Source organism: Panulirus ornatus, chromosome 21, assembly GCF_036320965.1.
Source record: "Panulirus ornatus isolate Po-2019 chromosome 21, ASM3632096v1, whole genome shotgun sequence".
NCBI classification, from domain to species: domain Eukaryota; kingdom Metazoa; phylum Arthropoda; class Malacostraca; order Decapoda; family Palinuridae; genus Panulirus; species Panulirus ornatus.
The window spans coordinates 4,865,944-4,890,194 of NC_092244.1; the positions used below are offsets into that span (position 1 = coordinate 4,865,944).

The window sequence follows — 24,251 nt, forward strand, 5'->3', positions numbered from 1 at the left end:
CTCTTTCTTTTCCTCATTACTTGACTCTTGTTCTCATGCTTGACCTCTGGATCATCTACAAAAGAATCTTTGAACTTCAAGTTGGACAAAGTCAACCCTAAAGGGTACATGTATATTTAATGGACCTATGTTGACGTTCAGCCAATCGATTGAGGGGGGAGGGGGTGAACTATCCATTTGCCCCTGCCAGACACACGATCAATTGTCCCCCTCGTGTATATCCAGCATGATTTACGTACACATTTCATGTTGAAACTGGATATATGCATGTTAGTTCATTCCATAACGCAGTACTCGTTGTATGACAGTGTGTGCTAAGGTGTTCATTCGAAATTTGAGATTAGCGGAAAATGTCGTACTTCCATGCGGCTTGCCTGGAAAGTTAGCTAGTGGAGCTCTAACAGTTGTTTTGGCAGGGCATCTTTTGGGGAAGAAACACATTAACTTTGCCTCATTTTACTGCTGTCGTTGTATTTCGTGACACTGCAGGTCATATTCAAATGTCCTACATTATTTTTCACAAGGACAGTGTGATTTATGTGAAACGTCTACTTTGTCTGCAATACTCGAGTTAAGCATTACATATTTTGTTTCCTCATATTTTGACCTAAAGAAACTTGGAGACATCAAAATGGGAGACAATTTTGGCTACACGTATCGCACGCCCAGGGCAAGCTTTGTGTTCAAAATGCGGCAGATATTGTCCCATGTCACCGATATATTTAGTGAATTCAGTAGATTCATTGCCCCAGCTTACCATCACGACAGGTGTGAGAGGTAAGAAACGGAAGATCTAATTTTAGTTTTATCTATTAAGTTATCATCCACTTAAATAGGGGTATACTTCCTGCCTCAAAGAAGCCTTTCCAACAGCATTTAGCGGAAACAAAGATTCTGAATTTCAACTTTTGACGAGAAAACGTATTATTCGACATTTCATTTTAGAAGAGATCGATGAGAGAAAAATGCGTCCATGGTTTTGGTTGAAAAAAGTGGTTTATGAAGGGCTTGACCATTTGAGTTATGTATTATTGATTTTTGTTGAGACTGTCAAACATACACCTAAAGTCAAGAAATGAAATCTCTCTTCATCAATTACGTGAATGTAAAAATCGTAATGTGGTCAACATCTGACGTAAACTTATTGCTAAATAGCTACTGAATGAATTGATTGGTGATTATATATATATATATATATATATATATATATATATATATATATATATATATATATATATATATATATATATATATATATATATATAATCATATTGATTTTTGCCGCCATTAAAAAACATGAAACAAAGATTGATATATCCCTGACTTCTCTTTGATTTACGAAATATTAAAAAGTAGTTACAGATTAAATGAAAGCATTGAAAGACAAAATATTGACCATTTTCTTAATGTCTAAATTATGTAGGTTCTAGTTTGATTGTTTACATAGCATCAGCTGTTAGATGGACGCCAACGTTGACTGACGAGTCTCACGCTGACCACTAATTAAACGCTGTTCCCGACAATGCCTTCTCGTGTATGCACCAAGGAAGACAGGGGCTATATAAATGGCTTCCTAAGAGAGTTTGGACTGTAATTATTATCATTTTGTCTCCCGTCTATGGTGGATATTTCTATGCTTTGATGTTATGTAGTGCTTCTACCTCCATTGAACCCACGTCAAATCCAGACAACTCAACTGGAATTTACTGTGATGTAAAACATGAGGAAGCTCGAAAATCTTAAACTTCTTACCTTTCGCAGACAAGTCTTAATCAGTACTTTTGTAGCAGAGATAAGGAACGATAGTGTCTCCATCATGTATATCAGAATTTATTTCTCTGCTTTGAATACTGATGAAATAAATATTATTTAGTTTTTGTATTAGTGTACTTATAATTTCTATTTGTACTATTTTGATAACTATCACTGCGCCTATCTTTCTCTCTTCTTTCATTTTGCTCTTCTATCTCATCCTACTTTCTCCTGTTCTATCTTTCACCTGTGTTCTCTACTTTTTCTTGCAGAATAAAGTTCAAAATTTCTAAATTTTGTGGGAGTGGAGCTTTTTCATGCTGATATGCTGGTTTTATTGACTTTTACAAACTATTTCTCAGGACAATACACAGTTCTTTTCAAGTCTGTACACAGTACTCTGCTTAAATATCACATGAATATGTAGAAGTTATGAGAATTAGTTTAACTTTTGTAACTCCAGAATCCAGGATAAACTGCATAGCCCGAACGGTGTACAGGAAAAGGAATAAAGTATACTGCTGACACTTTACTTTTTTGTGGGAACTGTGAAAGCCCAAGGGTTAAATGGTGGCTAGGCAATCTAAGTTCTCTACCTAGGATTCTCTGTTTTAAGATAAAAATTGATATCAGAATATTGGCTTATTTTTTTGCAGTTGGCCATTCTGTTATGCCCTAGTTTTGTGCTGCACCCTTTTTTGGAATGATAAGTTTATTAGTTATGTGGTTAGTAGGTTTGTTGCATGTAACTTCGGCATGAGTATAGTGACCTCATCTTCCAGATTAATGAATATGATTTTCCGTATCAGTTTTTTACATTTCCAGGGCATCTACTTCTGGAGTAAAATCAACTTAGTGAGTGGGTTTCTTGGATGCTAGAAGTAAGCAGTTCATACAGAGACTTGGGTGTGCCAAGTGGATAGTTAGAATAAGAACTTATGATGTTTGATAAGGAAGAGGAAGAGAATCTATGCATAGATTTTTTGAAGATGTAAAGTTAGGTATGTTCATTGTGAGGCTATTTGTTGGAGAGTAATGTCTGGGTGAGAAATTATAAATGTACTCTGTAGTCTGTTAAAGATAAGTAAAATGCATGAAATGGCATGGACTGCTTGTTGATGAGAGATAGATAAGTTCAAAAATGTGGCTAATACACTCTTCAGTACAGTGGGTTTGACTGAGAAGATTAATGAAAAATGAATGGATGTTATAAGGAAAGTATGAAGCTGAAGAACATATAGTTGATAAGATTTAGTGGCTCAGTATTTTGTTGTCAGCATCTGTGTAGATGTTGAAGATGATACTGTAAAAGAAGAAAAGAAGAGGTAGATATTGTTATGAGACAGCAATTTCTTCTGCCAGTCTCTCTAAAGATTCTAATCCTTCTTTACAGATCAGTTCAAATGCGGCTCTACACAATGCACAAAAGGGAATTTGTTATGGTTTTCATCGTATTCTTTGCAACACTTGGCCTAGCTCTCTTTGTTGGGTTGGCAGGTAAGGCCAATTCTATGTTCTTCATATTCCATCTCATGTTAACCTTTCCTGTCTTACAAAATAATATTTTAGTAAAAAAATTTTCGTAATTGTAGATTGTACTAGAACATGTCATATGCTGTCTAGTGTTTTCCAGTTATTCTCCCTATCATTTAACAGATTGTACTTAGCTAGAACACATGAGAACACGTCATATGCTTCCAGTGTTTCCTAGTTATTCTGCCTTGCATATTAACCTGTCATGAGTAGTTATTATCTGGTCTACATTTACAGTCCTGTTGTACTCTGCAGACTTATATACATATTTTTTTATATTCATATTATCCTGAACTCCTACTGCAAGTCTGATAAAGTGGCAGTACTTTTCTTGTTGCATGATGGTTTGAAATTTCAGTGTAGATTTTTGTACTGAAATTATTTAATTAAGATTTAATACTGAGCAAATACTGAATTCCTGTTGGTCAAATTTCACATCTTAAAAAGTTGGCCTACCATAGCTTGTTGTATTACAAATCGGACTGAGGTTTTGAAGTCTGACATAAGTTTTAGGTTTTCTCCCATTCATATATATATATATATATATATATATATCTTTTCTCTTTCTTTCATACTATTCGCCATTTCCCGCATTAGTGAGGTAGCATTAAGAACAGAGGACTGGGCCTTTGAGGGAATATCCTCACCTGGCCCCCTTCTCTGTTCCATCTTTTGGAAAATTAAAAAAAATGAGAGGGGAGGATTTATATGTATTTATATTTATATGTATTCTTTCTTCATGCTATTCACCATTTCTAGCATTAGCAAGATAGCATTAAAAACAGAGGACTGAGCCTTTGAGGGAATATCCTTTTAATTTTTGTGGTTATTCTAGGTCCACCCATCACATCCATTGTAGAGAAGCAAGCTTCCCAGTTAACACCTGCAGTCAACCAGACTCAACTAACATCAGGGCCATTTCTTATAAAGTCTCCTCCACTGTCTACTTATGCCCAGCAGCTTTGGTTGATAGCAAAAATCATCATTGATATCAAAAATGGTAAGAATTTGTTTTTGGTACAGTTCTAAGGGAATATGCCATGATTGTGTGAAGATGTGAATATTAAAGTGATGTAGCTAAGTTATAGAAATCAGTTCAGCTCTGCTTTGCCTCAGACATTTTAGAATACCATTTTGCTGGGATCTGACTTTTTATATATCAGGTATGTTTGTGCAATATACAGAGATACTTTGGCTAGCATTATTTCATTATAAGGTTCTTATGCAGGCCTTTTTTCTACAAGGCAAAGAAATTTAAGTAACTCATGCTGTTCAAAAGTCAGGCACAAAAACACTCAATGTGCATCAGTTTGTTAATTTTTATGAGCTATGTTTTCAGTCTGTGGGAAGAGCATGTGCTGATCAGTTTTCACCCATTCAGCACTTTGGGCTACCAGCTTTGAGTGTTACTTCACTGATACTGAAAGCACAACCATGGAGCTGCAAAATACCCTGGAAAAGGAGTGCCAGAGTAATACCAGAACTCTTTAAAAAAAAAAAAAGACTCTGCTTCCCACTTTAACAAGATGGTGCCAGGATCAGATGAAGAAAAACCCTCTTACTCACATCCATTGTACAGTTATTTGATTACCCCATGCCTTCCACTCTGCAAAACAGTCCTACCATGCCTAATTGTTTGTATTTATTCATTGTACACCATATTTTCGTTGTTCACTTTCTTCCTTCTGCAGAATTTTTTTTTTGTATAAGGAGTTTTACCTGCTTGTTTCCATCCTTCACCATTCTACCCAATTCTGTCCTCTCAGCCAACTAGTGTTACTATATAGAGTTGCATTCATATTCATTATATACCATTATTTCACTAATCATCTTCTCCACTCTGCAGAACAGTCCTTCCGTAAGGAGTTTCATCTGAGTGTGTCTATTGAGGGTCTCACCAGAGAGCACAAGACAGAAACTGTCCTTGCTGCTGACAAGCCACATAACAGGCAAGAGTTATGCTGTTATTATTGTCTTTGCATAAATTTTCCTTTAATAAGCCAGTGCCGCTAAATAGCGGATACTTTGAATATACTGAGACAAAGACTTTCTGAATTTGAAACTAAAGGCATGAATGTGATGTAGGAAAATTTAAGGACCTCGGTGTGAATACAACAGTGGAATTCAGTAGAGAGACTGAGAATATTGAGATAGTAAATTAAGTGAGGAAATGAAAGAGGTATTTTAGGGATGCATGAAATATATCTTAACACATGTGGAACAAGGAGGTATAGGTGATGAAATTAAAAGTTGCTGAACAGAAAGGTATAAATTAGCAAATAGATTAAGAAATTGCATAAAGAGAATAGAAGAAGATGCAAAGAGATTTTTGAGCACTGAATACCTTGTTAGGTAAAGGAATTCCTTTGAGTTGTATTTAAGTTCTGGGAAAAAGTAACAGTGAGAAGGCTGAAGAAAGTAGAAATGAGGATAGTAGATTCCTTTCAAAACCTGAGAATACATGAATAGAGCATACATGAATTTAAGGTGTATGACAGTAGAGAAAACTCACTCCCTTTACAGTACAAATAGACAAGTAGTTATTTTTTGAGGGAGAAATTGGCAGGTGATACAGTAAAATGATTTACACTTGGGAAAGGATATAGATTTTTTGATGCAGGGGACAGAAAGAACTTTAGGATGTAGGATGATTGACTAATCAGGTGTATATGAGTAAGTTCAGAGAGAGAAAAGAAAGCTTGAGATGTGGTAAGAGGGAGGCAGAAGATAAAAAGTATGGGATTATGTGATTCAGAGGCTTCATGCATTATTTTTGAGATTTGTCCATAAGCAGGCCTGCAAGTAGGAGACTACATATAACATTGTAGCAAATAGGAAGATGAAATATTATATTGTCAGGTGGATGATAAGATACGTTTGGGGAAGAGCACTGATTAAGTCAGTATGTCTGCATGAGGAAAGCAAGTATGGAAGAATACAAGAAGATAGGTTATGTTTGAAACTTTCAGAAGATGCAAATGAACTTTCATTATAGCTGAAAATCCCGTATATGATATAAATATATTTAATTCATATTTTCTTCATTAACAATACATGTGTACATTTCTGCTGAATAAGATGCACTGATGAATACATATCAACAGTAAAGATGTACTCATTGGCCATGCATTCCCTCAAATTTATGATCTGCATACAGGAGTCGTACGCTGGAGTGCAACCAGCGTGAGTGTGGTGAAGTGACAGTGATGCATCTGGGCTACCTCCGGTATACACACTACGTTATCACCATCAATTTCTATGGCCTTAGGGAAATTCAGCAGTGGTACACTGTAAAGGATGTTGTCTTTTATGTGAGTGAGCTGTCCTCAAGTATCATTATGAGATATATCTTGCATAGTAAAGAACTGATCGCAACTTGCTTATTTTTGCTAATACGTATGTGTTTGCCATGCCCTTTCTTTGTTAGACTCACCATCTTTATATCTAATGATGCCCTCTTTCTCATCTCTTGTGGTTAGATATTTTGTACTAAGACTTGTCATCCAGTATCTGTGTTAGGCACAGGTAAAGTTCATGTTAAGATACGTCCTTGCTAGAGATTAGTTGTCTTTTTAGATCACCATTCTGTCTGTACCATGTTTAATGTCACCTACATTTATGACAGGAATGAAGATTAATTCAGGTACTTTGCTTCTCTGTTCTGTCTGCAGCAAAGTGTATTGTTTGTAAATGTGTGCTTGAACATCATCCAATGCATATTTTTTCCTAGCATAGATATATCGCTGGGGATAGGGGATTAAGAATACTTCCCATGTATTCCCTGCGTGTCGTAGAAGGCGACTAAAAGGGGAGGGAGCGGGGGGCTGGAAATCCTCCCCTCTCGTTTTTTTGTTTTTTTTTTAATTTTCCAAAAGAAGGAACAGAGGGGGCCAGGTGAGGATATTCCAAAAAAGGCCCAGTCCTCTGTTCCTAACGCTACCTCGCTAACGCGGGAAATGGTGAATAGTTTAAAAGAAAAAGAAAAAAAAGATAGTAAGTACATGTGTATATATGCATATGTCTGTGTATGTATATGTTGAAATGTATAGGTATTTATATGTGCATGTGTGGATGCGTATATATGATACATGTGTATGTGGGTAGGTTGGGCCACTCTTTCGTTTGTTTCCTCGCGCTACCTAGCTAACATGGGAGACAGCGACAAAGTATAATAAATATATAAGATAGCAAGCCAACAGTTATAGGCTTTTCAGGATAGTTACTAAAGCTTATACAGAGGGTCTATCTTTCCTTCGCAGAATCCTTAGTTAATGTTTGATATTAGGTTATGATTTACTTCACAAAAGTCATAGAAAGAACCTTTTAGGAGTAAGAATTTTCTGAAGTATATCTATTCGTAGTCTTATGTTTGTTGAGCAACTTCAAGAGGATTTTCTCTCTCACAGTATGGTAGAATTCTTGCAAAGTATTCAGATGCAATCAAGTGGATATCAAGGCACTTCTCAGATTATATCCAGAGTGCAGTTGAGGGCTTTGTAGTTTTGCAGCCCTATTGCTTCATTAAGGTAAACTGAAGCTGTTGTATCATCCAGATAAAATGTGGCATAAGTCATTTAGAGGGAATTATTATTTGTGCTATATTAGAAAATGTTGGGAATTATGATTTGTGCTTTCTTTAATGCTAGAGGATCATTTTTTAGCATTTATTAGGCTGAAGTTCTTAGAACTTATCATTACACAGGTCTCCAATCTTCAAGAACTTCATCTCGAATTTCATTTTATGACTAACAACTAGTTTCTTTGTATGATGAATGCTTCCCTTCAAGGTTAGGAAGCTCCCAGAGGTTTGTCTTATGAGAGACAGCTGTCTCTTTATTAACACTGATTCCATTTTTGATTCTGTATGGGCAACTGCTGCCGTCTTGTACTGTATTCACTCCTCGTAACCTTTTCCTGATGCTGCAGGATGGCTTATACACAACCTGCTGCAGATTATGAAGTTGATTCTCACATCCAGTCCTCTTCAGTTGTACAAATGTCTGCTGAATACAGCCCAACATTTTTTGTTGCATTTAGTCTTTGGTATTCATTACATAATCCCATTTGTTACTTACATATCTTTGATGATTTTTCCAAATGCATTTCTGTCATTTTTAGGACCATTTTGAAACATATCTAATTTATTTATTTTTCTGTCATAAGTAATTTCTTTTGTAAAGCTTTTCTCTGTATCCACAGTTTAAGACGTACAACCCGGCATTCACAAAGTTGGAGATATGGTTCCGGTTTATTTTCCTTCTTCTCACATTTGCTGTAGCCGTAAGTAATTCAACATTACATTATTTTTATGACTCATTTTAGTATGTATTAAGAATTTCACATGGTATTGATGTACATCTCGTTAAATATTGTAGTTCACATCGGAAAAAGACAGTTTTTTGATGTTTGAGATTCTTGACAATAATGAATCTTCAGAAATTAGATGATTTGGTTGGTTTAAATAAGATTGATCACACGCTTTGAATTGAACATAACACTGTGAACCCTACCTTTGCATTCTTAACTACCTGTGGTATTCCATTCATTTGTCACTTTTTTATTGGAGAGTCAGGTCTAAGATTGTTTATGTAGTAGTGTCAGAAACAAAGATATTTTCATGACTGTCAAACAGCAGAATGCTTTAATGTATGTTTTCAGTATTTTTTAAGGATACCTCACATAAGAATGGACGGGTATGTGTTTGAAAAAGATTTACATGTATGGTCCTTGACATTATTTTGTTATTATCATGATTTTTATCATCATCTTTGTTATTATTGTAGATGAAGAAATGGCTGAATTCACTCACATTTACCCTGAAGCTATTATATATTATTGTTTTTTTCAACATGATCGCTGTTTTCCGCATTAGCAAAGAAGCACTAGGAAACAGATGAAGAAAGGCCACATATGCTCACATAAATATATTTATACATATGTAATGCACCAAAACCACAGCTCCCCATCCACATCCAGGTCCCACAGGCCTTTCCATGGTTTACCCCAGATGTTTCACATGCCCTGGTTCAGTCCATTGGCAGCATGTCGACCCCGGTATACCACATCATTTCAATTCACTCTATTCCTTGCATGGCTCTCACCCTCCTGCATGTTCAAGCCCCAGTCACTCAAAATCCCCTTCACTAATTGTTATTATTATTATAATTATTATTATTATTATTATTATTATTATTGTTATTATTATTATTGTCATAATTATTAGTTCTTCATTCTCTCTTGGTGCTACCTCACTGATGTGAGTTGTGGCAAATATGTATGAATGAAAATTATTTTTAATTGTTGTTATTATTATTATTATTATTATTATTATTATTATCATTATTATTATTATTATTATTATTACTATTATTATTATTATTATTATACAATGTTATATGGTTGCGAGGCATGGGTTTTAGAGTAGTGTGGAGGAGGGTGGATGTATTGGAAATGAGATGTTTGAGGACATTATGTGGTGTGAGGTGGTTTGATCGAGTAAGTAATGAAAGGGTAAGAGAGATGTGTGGTAATGAAAAGTGTGGATGAGAGAGCAGAAGAGGATGTTTTGAAATGGTTTGGTCACATGGAGAGAATGAGTGAGGAAAGATTGACAAAGAGGATATATATGACAGGTGGAGGGAACAAGGAGAAGTGGGAGACCAAATTGGAGGTGGAAGGATGGAGTGAAAAGGATTTTAAGCGATCGGGGCCTGAACATGCAGAAGGGTGAAAGGCGTGCAAGGAATAGAGTGAATTAGAACGATGTGGTATACCGGGGTCGACGTGCTGTCAATGGATTCAACCAAGGCATGTGAAGTGTCTGGGGTAAACCATGGAAAGTTTTGTAAGGCCTGGATGTGGAAAGGGAGCTGTGGTTTCGGTGCAGTATACATACATGACAGCTAGAGACTGAGTGTGAACGGATGTGGCCTTTGTTGTCTTTTCCTAGGACTACCTTGCGCACATGCCGGGGGAGGGGGTTGTCATTTCATGTGTGGCAGGGTGGTGACGGAAATGAATGAAGGGGGCAAGTATGAATTATGTACATGTGTATATATGTTTATGTCCGTGTATGTATGTCTATGTATACGTTGAAATGTATAGGTATGTATATGTGCATGTGTGGACGTGTATGTATATGCATATGTATGTGGGTAGGTTGGGCCATTCTTTCGTCTGTTTCCTTGCACTACCTCGCTAGCGTGGGAGACAGCGACAAATTATAATGAACTAGAATAATGATAATTAATATTATACAATGCCAGGATCCCTTTCTTTTAAAAAGAGGTGCTGAGAGAGATGTTGAATATGTTTGCTGCAGACAAAGAGGAAATGATAATTGTACTGAGGCTTAAAGGGTTGATTAGAAAGAAAATATATTTTGCTGTTTACTTTGAATGGTCATTTATGTGGGAGACTTTCAGACCTAGTTGCTCAAATACTGATACAAAACTGTAGATAGTTTTTGCTAAGACTAAGAATATATGCATTTAAATTTTTTTATACCTGATTACTTCATTCACCTTATCAAGGTATTGTTAGGAACAATCAAACACCAGCCTAGTTGCTTCATTCACCTTAATAAGGTATTGTCAGGAACAGTCAAACAACAGCCTAATATGCACTGTTTAGCTGTTATTTATAATTGTAATGAAAACAAAGCCAACCATCCACATGAAAGCGCTACAGACTATCCATGGTATACCTATACTGTGTCTTATATTCTGTCTTAGCTAATTAACCCCCATCTGTTTGTAATAAAGCACATTTTCTGCAAGATTAATGTTAGATTTTGTTGGCAGTGTTGGCTGGCTCATAGTCTACGTAAGTATGCAGTGTACGATTGGTCCATTGAGCAAAAATGGATGTCCATCCTTCTTCCACTTCTTTTATTATACAATGGTGAGTAACATCAAGAGTGAAAAGTGAAGAGGGATCTGAAAGGGAAACTGATCATTATGGAATGCTTAGTACAATGTGATTGTTTTTGCCATGGTAAAGAATTAAACTGGAAAAAAAAATGAAAATAAGAAGTTCAGAACAATGGTCATGTTAAATTCCGTATCATGTATGACTTTAGTTTATCTTTCTAAATTACAGAGATGTTATTGATAGTGTCCACGACTTATGAACGATTGAAGTTTAGATGTGTTAGTGTGTACTTAGATGGAAAAGAATTATCACTGCTTAGGACGTGGGTGTTTGTTAAGAGGCTTTTAGGAGGTGAAGTGAAGTTATTTTAACTAGATGAGGAGTCCAGGAGCTTTGCTAACAACACTGAAGGAGAAGCAAGTCAGTATTGCAACATGAGGATATGAATGGTGGGTTTGGCTAAGGAGATTAATACAGCAAGGGTTGAATTTTTTGCTGACTTGTAGCCAATCAGATTTACCTTGAGATGTTGTTGCAGTGGTAAAGTTAGATGATGTGTGTGTGTGTGTGTGTGTGTGTGTGTGTGTGTGTTGGGGGGGGGATTATGACTGTATGAAAAGTTGTGGTAAAAATATTTGGTCAAGAACAAGTAAGATTGTTTTGCTGTTGGGCTGAATGCAGAAGGATGTGCCTACAGAAATGCATTCCAGAGTTCTTGCTGCTTTATATACCTTTACTTTGATATGTTTTGATATATATTTTGCAATAATGTACAAAAAAGTGGAGAATTGGCATATGATTATAGATGTGCTCAATCCTTGTGAAATCTTCCATGAGCAGCCAATGGATTTGATGCTCTTCCACAGACCCAGTGTTCCCTATGACCTTCCTTATGGAATCTTGGGTACCTGCACTAGTAGACACCATGTTCCAGGCAACCTTCTTGTGTTCCCTCCTGCTCTTCTGGCTATGCATATATCATGGTCTAAGACAGGTGTGTAATTTTCAAGTTTTCTCCATATCCCATGGTTTCTTCTGTTTTCTCCATATCCCATGGTTTCTTCTGTTTTCTGTGGCATCAAAAAGATTACTGTTTCTCACTTTTAATGGGGGATGGAAATTGGATAAAAGTATACCATAGTGATATATCTGTTAGTATTAAGTAAAAATCCTGTCTATACAGCATTTATCAGAATTTCAAAGCTGCTGAATCATATGCATGGTAACAAATACATATAGAGCTGCACATACGTATGCATGTATATTTATTTTCATATACATACATATCAATGGGGATTTACTGACACATGCAGAGACATGTGTTAAAGGAGTGTCTAACATCCCCAGTTTTAGATCTACATTGATGAATTTTAGTTACCCAATCCATTTTCTCTTTTTGCATGAATGGAAAATTTATGGCTGCTTGGTATCAATTCATTACTGCATCACCACACAGTAATGTCAAAGACTTCAGTAGATTACTGTGTGTTTGTTAAGAGTCACTGAAGACTGCTAACTTTATAGGTATAGGAGAATGAATCCTCTTTGACACATATTCTTTTAAGGACAAAAATTGTTTTATACACCTGCCAGTGAAAGGTTTTTCAGGTGTGCAGAGGGCTTTGTTCATAAGTAAAAGCATATTATTTCATTTAGGCACCATCACATCATCTTTAATTTCTCACATGAATAGTAATTATTTTTTTTCCAGAATGAGCGTTCGTTTATGTCTTTTTACTTGCCTAAGCTGTGTACCGTTGGCTTGTTGTGGATGACAGCTGTTATAATGGCAGCATTACAAAAGTACTATGAACTTCAAGATCCATTGTACTCTGCTGCTATAGAAACCAATCACTTTCAGGTGAGTTTCAACAAATTCATAAGGAATGAAAGAAATATCTCTGCAAAATAGAGTATTGGTAAATGGAAATAAGAGCGGTAGTAGTTTACTTATAATCAAGTTTGAACAGAGAAGAGTTAAAGTTATTAGTTAGCTTAGATATTTGGAAACTGACTAGTAGGGATGGTTTGGGAAAGCTGACATTGAGAATAAAGTTATGCATAGAAGCATGTAAAGTGAATAGAAAACTATAATAAATTACCTGAATTTCAGTGTCATTTGTAATACTTATGTATTTTGGAATACTTGTGCCATTTAATGCATCAGTTATAAGTCCAGAAGCTTACAATATAAGAAATGCAGAAATGGATATCCTGTCTAGTATAATCAGAATTAGGGGAGTAAATAGATAAAAACTGATGTACTGTATAAAGGAATCACTAGAAATGTGCTTGAATCAAAGTTTGTTAAGATGGTATTATCATTCAGAACATATAGCTCATGGTAGATTGATAAAGAAAGTTTATACATTACTTGAAGGTATGAGAAGTAGTAGTAAATAGCATATGAGATGAACTGATGGAATGAGTGAACTGTTAAAGGCTGAAGATGTCTTTTCATTTGAGAGGCATAGGTCTTTCAATAATGGTTTAGTGCAGAAATTGCAATCATCCTAATGATGGTAGCTATAGGGTATTTGTTTGAAAGTGGAATTGGAAGCTTTAGCAAGGAAATACTGGCTCTCTAACTGTAGCTGTAATTTTTAGTCCGGTGGGGGTTCCAAGTGGGCAATCCTTTTATATGACAAATAGAGGCTTATAGGAAATAGTTGGCTGGAAAGTTAGTGTTCATTCATGAGCCACTGTATACTGATTTCTTTTCTATGGTCATGCTTTGGATCACCTCATGATGTATTCAGCCAATCTTATCCAATTTAACTTTAGTTTTACGTATTCTTCATCCATATAAATTTTTCAGAATTTCAAGATCTTTTTCTTTGTGACGGGATCATTCTATGTGCTGTACCTGGCATATCTGATTATCACAGCATATAGTGAACTGAGAGCAATGCCATATTTTGGTGAGTTTCCAACATTGATTTATTATGTATCAAAAACCCATGTGCATTTAGAGAAAGGTGACATTATCAAGGATATGTCTAGTAAGATAAATAAAAGTGTACTGTGGTGTAATGCACTTGTATGGAATGACAAAGCGAAAATATTTGAATGGATTGAATAGGAACAGTCATTCTGATCAGTTCAGGGATATGTTATGATATGATTTAAATTGTTTTAAGCTTATTGAGGGTGGATTGCACCACCTTATAAGGCTGATGGGCATTTTAAGTGTAAAGAAAATTTCATAAGGCATTTTCTTCCTTTTTTTTTTTTTTGAAATGAATATGCCATGAAAAACTTCATGGGAACAGAAAGGATGTTATGACACAGTATCATTTCAGTTTTGCCTTTTTTACTACCCTGTGATTTCCAAAGTGGTGAGATATGAATGAAAATGAATTGCTTAAATAAGTTTTTATGTTCTTTTAGAAGAGGATGAGCTGTGGCCAAGTTAAACATCATACCATGCAAATGTTTCAAAATTTAATGTTCTGAAAGTGTTCTAATTTCAGATCCAGTTTTGTATGAAAAGACAGAAGGTTATTATTATCAAGTAACTTACAAATATATGGTGTGGGAGGCAAGTTGTTAGAAGCAGTGAAAAGTTTTTATTGAGGATGTAAGGCATGTGTACATGTAGGAAGAGAGGAAAGTGATTGGTTCTCAGTGAATGTAGGTTTGCGGCAGGGGTGTGTGATGTCTCCATGGTTGTTTAATTTGTTTATGGATGGGGTTGTTAGGGAGATGAATGCAAGAGTTTTGGAAAGAGGGGCAAGTATGAAGTCTGTTGGGGATGAGAGAGCTTGGGAAGTGAGTCAGTTGTTGTTCGCTGATGATACAGTGCTGGTGGCTGATTCATGTGAGAAACTGCAGAAGCTGGTGACTGAGTTTGGTAAAGTGTGTGAAAGAAGAAAGTTAAGAGTAAATGTGAATAAGAGCAAGGTTATTAGGTACAGTAGGGTTGAGGGTCAAGTCAATTGGGAGGTAAGTTTGAATGGAGAAAAACTGGAGGAAGTAAAATGTTTTAGATATCTGGGAGTAGATCTGGCAGCGAATGGAACCATGGAAGCAGAAGTGGATCATAGGGTGGGGGAGGGGGCGAAAATTCTGGGAGCCTTGAAGAATGTGTGGAAGTCGAGAACATTATCTCGGAAAGCAAAAATGGGTATGTTTGAAGGAATAGTGGTTCCAACAATGTTGTATGGTTGCAAGGCGTGGGCTATGGATAGAGTTGTGTGCAGGAGGATGGATGTGCTGGAAGGGAGATGTTTGAGGACAATGTGTGGTGTGAGGTGGTTTGAACGAGTAAGTAACGTAAGGGTAAGAGAGATGTGTGGAAATAAAAAGAGCGTGGTTGAGAGAACAGAAGAGGGTGTTTTGAAATGGTTTGGGCACATGGAGAGAATGAGTGAGGAAAGATTGACCAAGAGGATATATGTGTCGGAGGTGGAGGGAACGAGGAGAAGTGGGAGACCAAATTGGAGGTGGAAAGATGGAGTGAAAAAGATTTTGTGTGATCGGGGCCTGAACATGCAGGAGGGTGAAAGGAGGGCAAGGAATAGAGTGAATTGGATCGATGTGGTATACCGGGGTTGACGTGCTGTCAGTGGATTGAATCAGGGCATGTGAAGCGTCTGGGGTAAACCATGGAAAGCTGTGTAGGTATGTATATTTGCGTGTGCGGACGTATGTATATACATGTGTATGGGGGTGGGTTGGGCCATTTCTTTCTTCTGTTTCCTTGCGCTACCTCGCAAACACGGGAGACAGCAAAAAAAAAAAAAAAAAAAAACCTTACAAATGAATTTTTTGTTAGCTGGCTGCATTTTCTAAGCTTTATTGCATCACTGTAAGGCTTAATATAAGTGGCAAACAAAAACCAGCAGATCTTGAGGTTTCTTATATATATATATTTTTTATTTTTACTTCTTTGACCTATGATAATGATTTAACAGCTGACCAGACTTGTGTTATTTTGGCATTGTATACCTCTTCAACTGATACAAGATCAGATGAATCTGTGTAACAAGATTCAAGCATAATTCACATTAACACTTTGATAGTGAAATTATTTATAATTTTGCAATGTGTACTGTTTAAAACTCAAATAATGTAATTAGTTACAAAAATACAGTACTTTAGGACATTAGCAGTGCATTGTCAACAAACTTTATGTAAACTGTTTTGGGAATATGCTTTTGTTACTGGCATATTCACATGTTCAGAATTGCACAGATCCAGCAGTTGCCAGAAAATAATGCAGTAAAGCTTTTCAAGGAACCTGCCATTTAATAGTATGTTTTAAGAAATGCTGTAGGGTCTGCCGCACTGGAATGTGGGTTGATATACAGAAGCACAAATGTCTGTATAGATCCTGTTATTGTTATCCTATTTGAAGTTTGAAAAATATCTTGTATGGTTTAGATTTAGGAATTTACTACTAAACTCTTATTCTCCTGCAGACATGCGGCTCAAATTTGTAACTCTGCTAATGCTTATTGTGTTGTGTGTGAGCCTCATCATCACCGTTCTGAGGTTTGGCGTGGGTGTCCTTGAGGATAACTTTGTAGCTCAGCTGTCCACGCAGTATGACTCATCTGCACAGTTCATGGCATTCTATGGCCTCCTAAACCTCTATCTTTACACTATGGCTTATGTTTATTCTCCATCTGAAAGGGCTTTAATGGGTGAGTACATCATTGAGAGTAATAGCTTAAAAGTAACATTTTATTACAGACTTTTTCAGTCATGGGGTGGAAACCCCACATGTTGGAAAGAATTAGATTTGATATAAGTAATAGATAATGCCATGTCACAGTATGATATGATAAGAGTTACAGTGTCAGGTGGAAAGAAATGACTCTTCCCATTGAAACGCAATGGAAAATACGTCTCAAAAAAGACTGCCACAAACCACCTTATGTTAGCGGTGGCTCTCTCTGGAATGTTTTCACGCCTCGAGCATAGCCCAGGGCAACTGACTGCCCCAGTTGTATGAAAACTCTGCGGTGTGTGGAAATATCATTTTAGCACTCCTGCCTGTGCTACCTCCCAGATACCGCCCAATGCCATTTCGTGTCCCCATAGTGCCCCACATCAGTAAATATGGGTTGAACTATGACATAGAATTAGGAGAGGTCCCGTATCCTTGCTTTGAGGGAGGAAAACGTCTCCATTAAAGATATTTGTGCCTGTTTTGGACGTTCTCGGTCGACCGTCTTGAGGCGTCTCACTGCTGGTAGGGCGCTTGCCCCCAACCAGGTTCTGGCCCCTAAACCACGCTGGGAGGCCAAGAAAAACCTCTCAGAAGACAGACAGTATCCTACGGCATGAAGTGACGAAAAACCCGTTTATTACGTCCACAGAACTCAAGAAAATGTACTCTGAGCTGCTAGGAAACGTTGCTACCCGCACCATTCGCGAATGCTTGCAGCGTCACCTCCACCTCCCATCACGACACGCAGCAGTGAAGCCACTTGTAACAGCCAGCATGAAGTGCCGCAGACTTCAATTTGCACGAAGATACCAAGACTGGACCCCAGAGAAATGGATGCAGACCTGTTTCTCCGATGAATCGATCTTCAAGACAGTAGGTATTTGTGTTAAGCACTGCCGCCGAAGCCCAAACTCCAACCGCTACCATCCTAGATACACTGCAAAAGTTGTCAAACACCTTCCTTCAGTGATGGTTTGGGGAATTTTCAAAGGCGCCAGTGGAGCTCGGGACTTATTTTTTCTCCCTAAAAGCGAGACAATGCGTGCTACAAATTATTTGGATATGATGAAGGATCACATGCACCATTTCTATGACCTTCATCGGCCCAAAGGCGTGTTTATGCATGACGGGGCCCCTTGTCATGGCTCAGACCTCATCAAAAAGTGGCTGGAGGAGACAAACATCGAAGTCCTTGAGTGGCCGGGAAATTCCCCAGATCTTAACCTGATTGAGAATGCCTGGGCACACACGAAGCATGAGTTATCCCTTATCCAGACGACGTCCGTCCCATGCCTAAAAGAGGCGATCACCAAGGTGTGGAAAAATATTGACAAAGAATACTTCAGATCCTTGGCCAGGAGCATGCCAGACCGTCTTGAAGAAGTTAGGAAGCTCAGAGGAGACATCACGAAGCATTAGGATGAATAAAAATTCCCTGATTGATCATTTTTTTCCCCTATTTTCCTATTTCCCATATTTGGTGTTTGTTTTCATTGTAGGTGTCATTTCTTTCCACCGACACTGTAAATGGTATATGTCTTTGCCTGTGCTTGAAATCTTCCCAGGCCCACAATGTCTCAATATTAGAACCAGTTTCATGGATTTTGAATGAAATAGAAATATCTTAAACTCTGAATTAGAAAAAAAAAAAAACTTGCATTGCTTGATGAAGTTGAACTGGTTTATAGGAATAGGAACCTTTATATTCTGGAGATTTGTTGATACTACACATATGATTATATATAGTTTTTGGCATTTTGTTTCATTCATTTCATTTTTTCTTAAAATTTGAGGATGTGTGTGGGTGAGCTAAGAAGCTGTATGCAAATGAGAACAAAGAAGGAATTTCACATTTATTACAAGCTTGAACTTCCCACCTTTGAGCATAGTAGATAGGGAGAAAAATATGAAAGTATGACAAAACTTGAGATGTTTCCATACTTATTGGACAATTGATATTGCTCTTGCAACCCATTTCCTTTTAGAGAAATGTAACATGCTTTAAGTGTTTTTCTTCCTCATTTATTGCATATTAAGTAAAAATAAGTCTTATATAGGTATTACCTTAGATTTTTATAATTTCAGAAACTCATATAATGAAGGATAATCCAGCATTTAGTATGGTGAATGACTCTGACGAAGATGTGATTTATGGCTCTGACGACGACACAAGACGGCCTCTGAACAGAGGTAGCAATGATAATGATGAAAGTGACTGAAGGATCCATAATTTGTAATGCAGAGAGCAAAAGATAAACAATTTAGAGTTGCATCCTCAGTACTATGTGACCTACAGGGAATAACATGGAAGAATTTGTTTAAGTCAACATAATCTGAGAGAACAACTACTGCTTCAGTCCAGTGACGATTTGATGTTATTCGTAGGTTGATAGAAGTATTCTCTGATCTTTTGTTGATTCTTCACTTGGGATCAGAATAGTGTATGATGTTTATGATATTTTCTCTTTACATCAGAATATCGTCTCATATTTTATTTCTTTTTGTGACTGAATTGAAGCATTGGTTTAATTATTGTTTTCATAATGAAGTTGACTCCAAACATTTTTGTTTGTTTCAAGGATACAGTTTTCCATGGTTAGACTTTCGGGAGAGGTTCATTTAATGAATGTTTTACTATTGTTCATACTCAGGATAGTCATTAAACGTACCACACATCAGACATACCACATGAATGATACATAAGAGTTGGGCTTACTATGTCTGCTTGACTGAAGCATTAGTTGTATGTGCAGCACCATCTCCTTTTTTGAAAGATATTTATTTGAGTTAAACTCCAGATTGCAAATTCAGTACTATTTGCAGTCATCTTGATTTTCCTCCTGACTAAAACATGAGTTGTGTGCACTTCTTTGCTTATTGTAGACAGGTTTCTGCATGGTATAAACATGAAAATGTTTAGGGAGAACTATATCCAATCTTTGACAGTATTTGCATGATTGGAACATTGGATTTTACATATATGCAGCATATCTCTTATGATGATTGGTTGGTACAAGACCAAAACATGTGGGTTTATATGTAACACCTTAGAATTTTAGTCATGGTTGGTATCTGCATGACTTTTGAAAGACGAGTTTATGTGTAGCACATTGTCTAGTCTTGATTGGTTTGTATGTGACTGAAACATAATATTGTAGTGTAGTGCATAATATTTGCAGTCTTGATTGGTTATTACTTGATCGGAACATCAGTATGTATGCACAAATTACTGGATTCTACTGCAATTAGTATCTGTAATTGGAGATATGAGAATTGCGTCCACCACCCAATCAGATCGTATGGTAGATTTTTATTGCTTATGGTAGATATGGCATTATTTTATTGTAGATGTTAGTATCTGTTTCTTACTGCTCATTTATCTTGGTGAGTTACATATTTTACTGTACTGTTTCCAGTGAGAGCATAGTTTGTATATCCTGCTACATTGACAGTTAAACTTGTAATGATATCATGATATATTATCAGTAAATAGTGTTAGAATTGTGGAATTGATGAATATAATATTTTGCAAGAATCTAAGTCCCTTGATAGATATAGTAAGCACATTTATGTTAAGTTTCGTATGGTGCAATAGGTGAATTTTGCGCTGATGGAAATTCATTGATTGTACCAAAATGAAAAGTGCTTGTATTAATGGCTGTGAAGTTGATGAATAATATACTACATCTGTTTATTGAGTTGAGAGAGGTTAGTATGCATATTATAGTTGAATGTAGGGATGTTCTGGAATGCGATTATGGAATTGAAAATATCTTGAAATATAAGGAATCTTTTGTAAAGTGTTAGGTATATCTTTTGAAGAATTTTAAAATGAAAGGTGCATGAAAAAGCAAAAGGTCTGAATGATGGGTTTGTAACAAATTAAGTAAACTAGAAAAAATGGGAAGAGGTGTTAATCATATTAGACCATATCTTTTGTAGGGAGAGGATTGCATTGCAGAAAGCAAAGTAAGGCAAGCCCCTGGAGTGGATAAAGCGAAAGGAAGTGCTGCAAAGCAGGGGCTCACTTGATACAAAAGTACTTTCCTGTTTTTCCTCAAGCTTAATGTTTATAAATAGGCTGCTTGCAATCTGTGGTATTTATTCCACTCTCAGTGTTCCATGTATAATGACAAAGCATAAAATGATTATATTGTGCCAAAGGATGTGATAGAAATGGTTATTGTAGTGATGTATAAAGGAAATGCAGTGAATGCATGCCATAATGCTTTAAGTTTACTTAATATAGGAGTTATGGTGAATAGAAGGAAGATGATACTCAAAAAATCACACATGGCTTCATGAAATCTGAAGAAGGAGGAGGGGGGATGCATATAAAATGACAGGTTAGACATTAGATAGAAATAGTCGGTAAGAACATTAGGTAAGAGCCTCTAGAAATACTGTGTATGAATTGCTCTCTGTCAGTGGCCTATTAAGGGTGAGACACTAAAGGCTAAGAAGTGGGTCTGGAGTTCACCTGTTATGGAATCTTTTACCATAACGGGTGAACTCCAGACCCACTTCTTAGCCTTTAGTGTCTCACCCTTAATAGGCCACTGACAGAGAGCAACTCATACACAGTATTTCTAGAGGCTCTTACCTAATGTTCTTACCGACTATCCATCTATCTGTTTGTCTGTCTACATGATGCCTGTTCCCTTTGGGAACTGCCTTGAGGGGGTGGTCATCGCAAAAGAATATACATAACTGGTGAAATCCAGTGCAGCTTCATAGCCTTTAGTGCCTTACCCTTAACAGGCCATTGGCAGAAGGCAACTCTAGCGTAGTGTTTTCAGAGGCTTCTATCTAACATTTCCCCCAACTACTATTACCTAATATGTCTACCTAATGCTCCAACCCACTACTTCTACCGAATGCTCGTGTCTAATGTTCCTACCTTCTACTATATGTTGCTCCAACCTTTGACAAAATGCAGGACTAGGACTAGTGCATAGCACTGACTGCAGAAAAATCTAGAGTTAGGAAGAATGAGTATTGTGAGTTGATTATTGTAAAGTTTTATGTGTGACAAGGAGAGAGTGTATGTTTGTGGACAGAATGCCAGCAGTCCACATTTGGGTGAGGCGGAAAGAAAAGACAAGTCAGAGGAGAGAATAAATGTTGAGATTGTGAGTGAGAATAGTTGGATTGTGTGTAATTGTTAGGATAGAGTGAGGAAATTTGTATAAAGCAGCTTATTGCAGTTTAGGAATTAGTAGATATATGACAGTATGGATCCCTGGGAATGGGGAAAAAGAATACTTCCCATGTATTCCCTGCGTGTCATAGAAGACAACTAAAAGGGGAGGGAGTGAGGGGCTGGAAATCCTCCCTTCCATTTTACTTTTTCCAAAAGAAGGAACAAAGAAGGGGGCCAAATGAGGATATTCCCTCTAAGGCTCAGTCCTCTGTTCTTAATGCAACCTCACTAATGTGGGAAATAGCAAATACATATGAAAAAAAATGACAGTATGTAAGAGGTTTTGTACTAGTTACTCTTCTGTGTAGCAGGATTTTAATTTCTTCTGTTCTAGATTTCAAGCAATGGCTGTTGTAGAATTCTCTAACTATCTGTCTATCTGTCTTTATCTCTGATGCCCATTTCCACTGGGAACTCTTATCAAAGGGATGGCCAGGCAAAAGTCTCCACTTATCCCTGTCCTTACATGATTCTCTCACATACATTATTCCTCTTAATATGTTGATTATACCTGTTTCTTGCAATCAACAGTATTATAAGAAACATTTGCTAAGGATTTTGCTTGCTAACACATATGTGGCACGAGATCCACAGCCTTTTGTTTGTGTTAGGACACTTCAAATTTTGGTAAAGAGGACTCTGTGGGATAGGGTTAACACTTTGTTGTTACACTACTTGAGCCTATGTTTGATATCAGAGCCAAGTATTATGGTATTATCTGTTAATTAGATAATGTAGACAGCCAGTCACTTACCCAAAAGACCAAAATCTACAGAAGATCCTTTTTTTAAGACTGGCTCCACTGTTAGTGTGCAACTGAGATGTTTGCTTTAGTACAAGCTTCAGAATGCATGTATAAGAACACTTGTATCTTGGGGGGCACTGAGCAGTTTATCCATAATTTTCAGGATGATTATAGACATTAAAGGTATTTGAAAATTTCCATAGCATGCCATTCCATAAGTGTATAGCTTATCTTCCAGTTTTTACAGTTTCAGATTAATATGCCTCTCTGGTGCTTGTATATCAAAGATCTCACTATTTTAACCATATGCTTACAGTTTGTGTAGGACATTTATTCAAATACCAGGTACTGTGGTCTTTGATTATTACTCCAGATAGAGCATAATTTTAATTTGTATATATTATAGAAATATGCCATAATAAATATTAACATTAATTTTTATATTGTCTCAGGTACCATAAGCTCTTCTGTAATTTTTAGAATACTCAAGTAATTTTTAGTAGTGCAGTTTAGGAATAAGATGCATTACTTTCTTTTGTATATCACTTATCCATATGGTTGTACTTTTATGAATTAATAACTCACCCAAGAAACTTAACAACTCAGAAAAAACTCTTGTACCCTTTTGTATGTACTATATTTTTTTTGCTGCTACATTCACCTGCTGTAAGAAAAACGTAATAATCATTACACGCTGTAATAAGGGAACTGTTCTCTAAGTCGGTGTTTAACCAAAGGTTAGTAATACAAGCTGTTTACTGGGGAAATAATTGTTAATGTAGGTTGTTTACTAAGGAAATAAGCCTTATTTATGTTAGAGCTTCATGGGGTTATGTAACATGAGATAGTATTTGTTTTGATGTTGGTGTGTAGGAAAACATTTTGTGAACATATTTAAGGCAATCTTGTATAGAGTTTTGTGCTGTAGTGGACATTATATGTTAATTGAGAGATGTTACAAAATTATTTCTGGAATAGTTTCAAGCTAGAAGATCAAAAGTTATATTCAGCTGGACAACCTTCAGTTAGCATATATGTGTGTAGTTTATGTTGATAACTCAGTTGTAAGTTATAATTCAGGAAATTATCCATGCCATGATAATTTTATTCATTACTATACCAAATCTAGTATGTACAAAAGAATACTTTGAAGGTGGCTTTGGGTGAGTCATAACAAGATATTGTTTTAGTATTCATCTGTTTTATATAAAGTAGCTTCCTCATTCAAAGCTGGTTGCCACACTCAGAATCATCTTCAAATGTTTCATCGTCCATTGATATCCACACATTGTAGCATGAGAAGCTAGACTGAAATGCCTGAAACATTTATTGTGGGATTTTGTTCCCTGGGACTATTTAGATACTTTCTGTTTTTGACTAACAGCTTTCCTAATCTTTCAGTTATATAGTGGGACTTCTGTTAATTGTAGCACAAAGTGATGACCAGATTTACACACATGTGACTGGCT

General features: G+C 36.5%; 1 protein-coding gene across 2 annotated transcripts; it reads left to right on the forward strand.

Moving 5' to 3' along the window:
• Positions 1-396: 396 nt before the first annotated feature.
• LOC139756289 (transmembrane protein 181) lies at positions 397-21,237 on the forward strand. Of its 2 annotated transcripts, none has more exons than XM_071675531.1 (12): positions 397-777; positions 3,146-3,249; positions 4,121-4,285; positions 5,132-5,234; positions 6,443-6,596; positions 8,485-8,565; positions 11,088-11,187; positions 12,024-12,151; positions 12,869-13,018; positions 13,976-14,078; positions 16,581-16,805; positions 18,920-21,237. In XM_071675531.1, exons 1-12 carry the CDS (start codon positions 632-634, stop codon positions 19,051-19,053), a joined length of 1,593 nt encoding a protein of 530 aa, XP_071531632.1. In that variant the 5' UTR covers positions 397-631; the 3' UTR covers positions 19,054-21,237. The 2 variants fall into 2 exon arrangements, with proteins under 2 accessions (XP_071531632.1, XP_071531633.1); XM_071675532.1 differs by lacking the exon at positions 397-777 and adding an exon at positions 1,452-1,590.
• The last annotated feature ends 3,014 nt before the right edge of the window (positions 21,238-24,251 follow it).